At 41.3% G+C, this 10129-nt stretch overlaps 1 protein-coding gene across 1 annotated transcript; it reads right to left on the reverse strand.

Moving 5' to 3' along the window:
* Positions 1–3078: 3078 nt before the first annotated feature.
* Positions 3079–5933, reverse strand: mycla (MYCL proto-oncogene, bHLH transcription factor a). The gene is made up of 3 exons (XM_057341482.1): positions 5632–5933; positions 4704–5282; positions 3079–4135 (listed from the first exon to the last, which is right to left on the reverse strand). Exons 2-3 carry the CDS (start codon positions 5257–5259, stop codon positions 3591–3593), a joined length of 1101 nt encoding a protein of 366 aa, XP_057197465.1. The 5' UTR covers positions 5260–5282; positions 5632–5933; the 3' UTR covers positions 3079–3590.
* Positions 5934–10129: the final 4196 nt, after the last annotated feature.

The raw sequence follows: 10129 nt of genomic DNA on the forward strand, positions 1-10129 counted from the left end.
GCAACAGTTCACCAAAAAACGACAAACTGACGAACACATTGAAAGTTTTTTGGAAGAATACTTGTAATCAAACAGTTCTTGGCCACCATTGACTACCATAGTAGGAAAAAATTGCTTTATACATTTCTTTGTCCCGTTTACCACAAAATAAGATATTTTGAAGAATGTAGGAAAGCAGTTCTGAGGCACTTTTCACCACCCTTGTCATTTTTCCTACTTGTCAATGGTGGCCAGTATCTGTCTGGTTACAAGCATTATTTCAAATATCTTTCTTTGTGTTCATTGGAACAAAGAAATGTATACAGATTTGGAACAACTCGAGGGTGAGTGAAGGATGGATTTTTGTGTGAACTGTCGCTTTAAGGTTTATTTTGTGTGGCCTTATGGAAATTACATAACTATTTAATTGATCTCTTTACCAATTCCATCTAGCTTACACGCATAGTTAATCACTAGATGAATTATAAAGAGACAGATCGACAGTCTTAGTCCAGGTTTCTCTGGATCATGAACTGAGCTTATAATTGAAGCTTTGCTCTGATTACTGCGAGTCTAAATCTCATTAAAGACAAAACCACAAAACAGACAAAGACCCCCGCCAATCTAATGCCCCCGTCTCTGAGCTACAACCCCCTCAACCAATCCCAGCACAGAGGGGCGGTTTCAAATGATGCGACTTGGTCTGTGTTCAGTTAATCTCTCTTCATTCATCCGAGTGTATTCATACAATGTAACTGCTGTTCCATACAAACATGTCCACAGAGACACCTGCAGAAATCCAAACTTAAAATCTTTATTGCGGCACATAGGTCACAGATTCTTATGTATTAACATTTTGCGTGCAGTAAAACATAATGAGGCAGTTGAGTCATTTAAAGTAATAGTTCACCCAAAAATACAAATTCTGTCATCATTTCATCACCTTCTTGTCATTTCGAACCTGTATGACTTTCTCTCTTTTGCAAAACACAAAAGACATTTTGAAGAAAGTTGGTAACCGAACAGCACAGGCCCCCATTTACTTGCATGGGTTTTGTGTCCATACAATAGATGTGAATGGGGTCCAGTGCTGTTCGGTTACCAACTTTCTTCAAAATGGCTTCTTTTGTGTTCTGCGAAAGAAAGAAAGTCATAAAGGTTTGAAATGACAAGAGGATGAGTAAATTATGGCAGAACTTTCATTTTGGGGTGAACTATCACTTTAAGACAACAGTCTCGTTTTGTCATAGTTAATTGTGTTGTTCTACATTTTCATATAAGATATAATGCAAGGTTATCCTGATTTAATTCTGCACTTACTGAATTTTTCATGTCTGGTCCTGTGATGACCTGAAATCAACGCCCTGCACATCTACAGTTTGTTCTGTAGTCACCGTACACAGAATGTTTTAAAATCTGCAGTTATGTATGCTTGTATGTGTTCCCGTATGCATTTACTCTTAATAAACTGTGTTTATAAGTTTTGCCAGAAATGTGGAGACATGAGTTTGTCTGGGCCCAGACGGCTGCGGTGTTCAAACCAGTGATTGCAGTTACAACAGATTTGTGGATTGAACAACCAATGATAAAATCAGAATAAGCGATAATGACTATGAATTTGTTTTGACAGTCATATTCAGAGTTTCACAGCAAGTTCAATGCAATAAACATGCCTGTGTGCCACACCCAGAAGGCATAAATGAAAACGGACATAACATCCAGACTACAGTGAGGTGAGAGACAGACTCAGAGAGAACGAGAGGGGGGAGAAACTTGTCTGTTCTCTATGTAACAGCTTGCAGTAACCTGTTCTGACAGAGAAGGCAAAACAGATATAAAAGTACAGGAGAAAAACAAACACGAGAACTGTGAAATAACAACAACAATAATCGAGCGTGTGTGGCGTCTATTATCTTCATTAGGATCAGTGGGTCAGTTTGGAGTGTCTGACTTCCCATGATTCCATGGGAATGAAATCTGGGTTAGTGGACTGCAGATGGGATGCCGATATAGGATCTTATGTAATAGATGTTGAATATCTTTTCTGCTGATGGGAAATAAGTTTTAGCTGCAGTGTAACCAATATGTACAGTAGATACGGCTATTTAACAGTGACAAAGCAAGAGGAACATTTCAAGTGTTGTCAGGTGGAAGCATTATCAAATTATTAAAAAATAATAATAAGAGGGAGGGACTTTAAATGTTTCGGTTTTCTATAGGTGCTTTTTTGTGGATCGATCAAATCGGCTTGTGTTCCAAAGAATTCCTTTAAGGTCCAAAAATTCAGATGTACAGGAAAAGGTTTAGGGGCTGGTTGCATCACTTCCTCTTTCTGCTTCCCATAACTCGCTTCTCCCACTTCTGCAGCCAAAAACCCATTGAAAATAACACCAAAACAGTCAGAGCATGGTTTGGTGTGCATAATCAGGTTTTGAGATGATTGTTTTGTGTAAAAACCAGCATTTAAATATGCAAACCAAAGATGCTTCTCTGCAAATCAGTTTTCACACTTCGACTCTTCAACATGACTGTTGAACCAGTTGTTCAGTATAACAACAGGCAATGGTATCTTTTGAACTACCCTTTTAACATCTTCCTCTTTCAGTTTCAACGGCAGGCATAAGACAAGAGGGAGGAACCTGCAAACAGCATATTATTGGGGGCAGTTGTGGCCTAATGGTTAGAGCGTCGGACTCATGACCAGAAGGTTGCCGGATCGTTTCCCAGGGCCGGCGGGCCTTGAGCAAGGCACCTTACTACCCCTACTTGCTCCCTGGGCGCTGCAGTGATAGCTGCCCACTGCTCCGAGGGTACGTGTGTTCACCACTTGCTGTGCGTGTGTTCACTACTCTCGGGATGGGTTAAATGCAGAGGTCACATTTTGCAGCCTTGTACTTGTACATGTGCAATGACAATAAAGTTGAATCTAATCTAATTATAACTTTGAACAAACAAATATTTTTGTCTTACATTAATTTCATTCTCACTCGATTAATAAGTGTTTGAGATGAGACCGGATGAGACAGAAAGAATCAGGATAGAATGATATGGCTTTCTAGAAAACGTTATGAGGAAAATAAGGGAACAGCACTTGGTCATTTTTGTTGCTTTATTCTTTAACAAAATAGATTCTCTGTGCTGTTCATGAGTAGATAAAGGAGGAGAACGTCCTCTGAATACAGTATTTACAGCAGATTTTGTACAGACCATTATGAACATGACACTTCAGGCTTCCTCCAGTAAGCTCACAGGGACAAACATACAAAATGTGCAACAACACATGCTCCCCTCACATAACACCCTACAAACCCCAGTCCCCTCACATCATAACCTAAACACCCCACATGCATACACAGCACCCACCCGTCTTCCAAAAATGGGAAGATTCTTCAACAATGGCTTCCACCACCTTGCCAACCATGTACATTACATTAGCATCACGAGCATGTTTCATCCAAGTTCAACATCTCAATCTAAAGCATTGCAAAGCTCTCGACACACACCTGTACAGATCCCTTTAAGGGCAAGATTCAATGTAGACTATACAAGATATATACAAGTTCATTAGCTTTTTGGATCCTTGAGATGTTTTCAATTAAAGCGTCCGTCATTTAGGAACTCTGCAATAGACCGATTCTGCGGAGCAGCTGTTGCTGTTTGGCTTTCAGTTTCCTCTTCTCCTGAGCTTGACGTCGCTGGCAGGCGTGTATCTTCAGCAAGTATTCCGTCGCCTGCGTCAGAATAGTCACCTTTGAGGTTTTTGAAGACCCAGACAGTCCTGGAATCTCCCCCCTGAGCGCTTGGAACCTGGAGCGAAGGTCATCCCTCCGCTTCCTCTCCAAGAAGTTACGACGCTGTTCGTTTGAGTCCTCCGAGTCCGAGGTGGCGGGCGAGGAGAGTGGAGACGGCGGCTCCAGACACGGCCGTTTGCTGGTGGACTCCTCCTCATCTAAGTCATCCTCAGGGTCCGTGTCAGGTGAAGGGGCAGCGTAATTGTGCTGCTGTCGATGCAGGGACACGTGGAAGCGCTTGGGGCACGGTCCAAACGGATCTGCGCTCACCATGATGGTTACTGGCGTCCGGCGGCTTGGAGGGCGACCGCGCTTCGGTCGGTTGTCAACGGTCACCACGTCGATCTCATCATCATCCTCTTCATCTGAGATGACAAAATATGACCCATTTAGAGAAAAGATACACACACCATTCCAACACAGAATGACAGACGTCTTTGATATTGTAAGAAAACAGACGAGCTAAACGCAAGTCTACATGCGTAGACTAAAAACTCAATAACTCTACTTGTAAGTCGCTTTGGATAAAAGCGCATACCAAATGAATAAAATGTAACTATAAACTGACTAGTACTTTTAATTATTCCTCTTATAAAAATCAAATGTGTCAGAATTGAGGAAGAATTGGAGTTCTTGAGAAGTGTCATGCAGTGTGACTTCCCATGGTTATGCCATCATAAAGTGTTACAATTCACCACATACAAGGTATTTTGGACGAGTATCTGACATCTGTGAGTATGAGTATCGGTTTTAAGTCTTGGGAAGGTAAAACAAGTGTTTTTTTATTGGGACATTCAAAATCTATATTGCGTTGGATGTCACACCCTATGCAGCAGGCTATCTTCCTACATCACTGGTTCAGCAATGTTCTGGTACACGCATAGACCCATCCCATTAAGCAAATTACATTTAATCAATTGTCCAAACTCTTACCGGAGGAATCTGAACGACACTCAGAACCGGAAGACCCTGCAGCAACTTTCTTATGCGGGACAGGAAGCTCAAGTACAGCAGCCGGATTCACGCACTGTGCCGCCTTAGCGCCGGTCACGGGCGTGCCCGGTGCAACACGAGGACCCTTCTGTGTAGCCGAGGCTGTGTGCAATGAGGTAGTCGTCTGAACCTGAGCGCTAATCTGTGCTTTCTCGAGCCGGTGATTCGTGGAAAATCCGCTCCACATGCAGTCTTTGATAACGATAGAGCCGAGATTTCCAAAAATGTCCAATGGGTCAAACTTGTGCAACCCCTCGTATTCCTCATCGCATGTTAATGTCTTCGGGGGTGCCCACCCGAGTCGATCCCCCGGTAACAAGTCTCCATCCAGCGTCCTTGAAGGCGACATGGGTGGGGTGGGAAGCAGCTCGAATTTCTTCCATATATCCTCACTCGGGGCTGTCGATTTAAAGAAGTCCTCTTCTGTGTCCATCTCGTCGTAAAAGTAGTGCTCCATCTCCCAGCCGTATAGTGGGTGCGTGTTTACTCCAGGCATTGCTGCAGAACTTTAACTGGTATCTGTGAAGACAACGGACCATGGCATTAAATCAATGAGGACTACCCACGTGCGTCCGTCGTTTTGCGCAGACAGAACTGCAGATATGCATCAGGGAGCGACAAAACATCCAAAGTAACAAGTTAAAGTCGCGAGTGGGAAACCATGTAACCAGCGATTGTTGATCAGGAATTTCTTAAAGAACCAGGTTGTACTTTTTTTGACTGTGGTGTTCCATTAATATTACACGCACTTTGATCATACGAAATATAAAAACACGTTATGCATTTAAATGATCCAGGAAATGCACGCGCTCAAACAAACACACTCAAGCGTATCCTATGGTGATTAATCAATTACAGGTGAACTTACCGGTTAATGCATGGGGTCGCAGACTTGCAAAGTCCACAGAGAATCAACGGGACAGACAGAACAAAGAAGCGCAGAGTCCGGTTGCGGGACTGAGCACAACTCCGGCGCACACGCGCTCGCTGAACAATAGTGCGTGCGACTCCAACCGCCTTGGTTTTACGGCCGTTTAACCTGAACAACGAGAAAAGTTTTTTTCGTCTTGCGAAAATAAAGTAGGTGTCCTGTTACAACGGCAGCAACGATCGATCCGCGTGGTGCAGTGCAGCCACACCCTCCCCCAACCCGCTGCCGGTAAAAGTGCTTTCGCGCCAGATCTGCGTCTTTGTGTGAGAGAGCGCAGCGTGGCCCCACCCACCGGGGGGGCGGGCGAAGCGTGTGAACCACTGCTCATTGTGAATATGAAGGTAGTAAAATGAGTATTTGAATGAAAATAAAACCCTCTACGTCACTATTCAAATCTAAACATGATTGGGCTGATATGAACCTTCTGATGGATCTACTGATGCATGTAATTCCACCGATCGATAGTTGCGTCTGAACTGGCGAAAACAATCGCCGATCCTTAAAAACCAAGACGTACGCGGTAGAATTACTTGCTTTTCATCTCAAGTCTTCTGGTAAAACATCTTTAAAAGAATAAACTTGTAGTTTTATAATAAAGTTTTTCTAACTGTCGTGCGCTCTATAAAAAATAAGACTGCACCACGGTCGCAGACAAAGAACATCTGATAAAAATATAAAAAATCAACATAACACAACATAAATGTGCTTAATATAAAATAACAAGGAAATACAATGCACTAGCTGAACTTTTGCCCCTGTTTTGTTATGGTAGTATCCCACACCCACACTGTCTTTTTAAATATTATTTTAAATATACATTAAAGATATATTCTGCACCCACATGACGGATTTGTGGTCGAGTACTAGAGCACTGCCCCCCACCCCCCTCACTAAACGCTGGGGGTAAAGTGTGAACGTTAGTCCAGCAGGAGTGTGATTACTTGACCTTACAGGGCATCATCTACACAAATGACTAAAGCAGACACAACACTAATCCATCTAGCAACAAGCAGGGTTGCAGCGAAGAAAAGCTTTTGGTTAGATTTAGTTTACACTTTAGGCCCAACAGTCTGCAACACAGACTGAGAAAGGGAGTCACAGCTCCCATTTATATTATGACACTACCCATATGAAAATTAACCATTGTCACTAACCATTGTAACCATAATTAACCAAAGTGTAGTAGTTATACAAATTGTAAACAATAAACACTCACAAAAAACATGTAGCCCTACATGCAGCTACTAATGAATTTAAATAAACTTTTTTGGATATTCACATATACACATGCTCAAATGTCTTTTTTTACTGCACTGGACATCTGTTGTCTGAAGTTGGTCCGTCAAAACACCGGGTCAAGTGGTCAAAAAGCTTACTATGGCCGTGCTTACACTTCAGACGTTTAGCGTTTAAGCGCCCCCTACCGTCTAAAGAAACATTGCACCTCCTAACCCATCATTAGATTGAGAGAAACAAAAGAATCAGTTTTGTTGTTTCGTCCATCCCCCATTCTTCCATCACAGAGGAAAAATCACATGTCTTCTTCATTCCTGCCTTGAGGGGTTGTGTCAGACATTATAGCATAATAGTATTCCTAAACATGAAAATTCTTTCATCATGTCATTCCAAACCTGCATGACTTTCTTTTGCAGAACACAAAGGAAAATATTTTGAATAAGGTTGGTAACGGAACAACAATGACTTTTATGGTGTGGATACAAATATCTCCTCTTGTGTTCCACAGAAGAAATAGTCATATACATGTTTTGAAGGATGTAAATGTGAATAAATGATGACAGAATATATCTGTTTGTAATTATTTATTATTACACCCCTGAGAATAAAAACTCTTAACATCATCACAAGCCACCAACACAAAAGCAATCAACCGACGATATGCCAATAGTATCTAAATCCCCCACTCTACTTTTCAAGTCATTCTATCTGCCCTCTTCTGCTTCTTCTCTTTATCCCTCCATCCCCCTCTTCAACAGAAGCAAAAACTTGCCACTGTCTTTGTTAAGGCAACAGATTAGCCCTATAACAAAGGGTTAAGAGAGGGTTAGTGCTGTAGGCTAGCGGTCGTTGGGAGCTGGTATTGTTCTACAGTCTCATGCGCATATGGATAAAGGACGGAAACCTCACACCCTTCACATAAGTTATTATTTAACGTTGTCTTCACACACTCAGAGTATATAAAGAAGAATGAAAGAAAAAGAGTAAATTACCTTATTAGGCAAATGTTTAAAATTACAAGAGATGATGTAGTAGAATTGGTTGCACACATGTAGAATAACTGACAATTAAATACAAAATCCAAGGAAAATAAGTAAGCTATGGATGAAGACAAACGTTGGTAAATAAGACAGCAGCCACTCTTATATCTGTGGAAATAATCACCCATCTAAAGAAGTGTGTTTGCAGTCTTTCAAAATCCTGCTCAGCGCTCAATCTCCTCAAACTCTGCAACTCTCCTGACCCCTGATGAACTCAGACAATTTTGCTGTAAGATACAATTTTTTCTACTTTATTTTATAAAATAGAGCTCTGAATGAATGTGGAGATGTTCTTGAGCATATCTCATTTTTGCTATAGTTGCAAAAGTGTGTACTAATGATTATTAACAAAAACAAGTATGTTGAATTTAATTTCATTATTTTATATCTGTGGTAGTGTGTGCGTATTGCAAAAGATTTTTTATTTACAATATCAGACTAGTTTTTTCCCCAAATATTTTTTTCCCAAAATTGCTCAATTTGCCCCTATATTTAAACTTTTTTACAAGAGTGTGTTTTTTGCATAAAGTGCAAAATGTGAATAATTTAGTGCGGGGCATTAAAAGTTGCAGACTCTGGATCCCATTCAATCAATTGGACATATGCTGCTTTTTATAATCATGTTTTATTGATAAAAGTTGTTTTGATAAAACGTTCCTTCAACAGACTGCATAGAGTTTCTTTGCTATCGTGTGTGTGTGTTTATAGACTACTGTTCTACTGTTTTGTTGATCAGCAAAACCAAGGAAATTATTTTGGACTTCAGAAAATCAAAGCGCACAGAGCACTCTGCCCTCTGCATACATGGAGATGAGGTAGAGAGGGTAGAGAGCTTTTAATTCCTCAGTCTGCACATCACGGCTGACCTCACCTGGTCCACACACATCTCCCAGCAGGTGGGGAAGGCACAACAAAGACTTTACTTCCTCAGGAAGTTGAAACACGCTCGCCTACCTCAAAACCTGCTGACCAACTTCTATCGTTCTGCCATAGAGAGTCTGTTAACTAACTGCTGCACGTTGTGGTCCTCCAGCTGTACAGAAGATAACAGGAAGGACCTGGGGAGGGTATTGAGGGCAGCTGAGCGTGTGATTGGTATGTCACTGCCCATACTCCATGACATCTACACTGGCCGACTTCAGAAGAAGGCCAACTGCATTTCAAAAGACTCTGCTCACCCTGGACATCATCTGTTCTCCCCCTTACCTGTTCTGGGAGAAGGTACAGACTGATAAAAGCCAAAACCAACAGACTGAAAAACAGTTTCTTCCCCAGGCAGTTAGATGCTAAAATACATAATCACTCACACACTCCCACCAAACGAAACTGTGCAATAAACAACTCCTGTAAGAGTGCAATTACCCTCCCCTACTATATTTATCTTTTGCACTATCACTTTACTTGCAGTGTCACTGCACTACCTCAGAGGATTTATATTTTTGTGTGTATTTATGCGTTTGTCTATATATAGGTCTTTGGCTGCTCTTACATTTAACTGTATATATTTTATTTCTATTTCTTATAACTTTATAATTGTTTTTTTTTAAATAATTATTCACCTGTCATCCAGAAGAGCTGCTAAACTGTATTTAATTGTGTCTAAACAGTGACAATAAAGTTCTATTCTATTCTATTCTTCATTTATCTTACTTGTCATTTCATTATAGCCCTGCAGATGTCGCCACACACCGTTGAGCCGAGCACCGTCGTAGACAGAGGCCAGATTGAAACAGTATACATTTTTTTTCCAATGGCGTTTGATTATAACTAAGGCCCGATTCACACCTACTTTGAGGTCGCCTGTTACAAAAAGCACACACCTTATAAATGCAACAAAAAGCACGCACGCACGCACACACACACACACACACACACACACACACACACACACACACACACACACACACACACACACACACACACACACACACACACACACACACACACACACACACACACACACACACACACAGGCTTTGGTTGACTATCCCCGTGGGGACAGTCCATAGGCGTAATGTTCTTATACTGTACAAACTGTATATTCTATCCCCTATCCCTAAACCTAAAGATCATAGAACACTTTTTGCATTTTTAGATTTTTTAAAAATATTGTTCTGTACAATTTATTAGCTTTTTTGCCCCTGGGGACCTCAATTTTG

The sequence above is a fragment of the Triplophysa rosa genome, linkage group LG9, assembly GCF_024868665.1.
Source record: "Triplophysa rosa linkage group LG9, Trosa_1v2, whole genome shotgun sequence".
NCBI classification, from domain to species: domain Eukaryota; kingdom Metazoa; phylum Chordata; class Actinopteri; order Cypriniformes; family Nemacheilidae; genus Triplophysa; species Triplophysa rosa.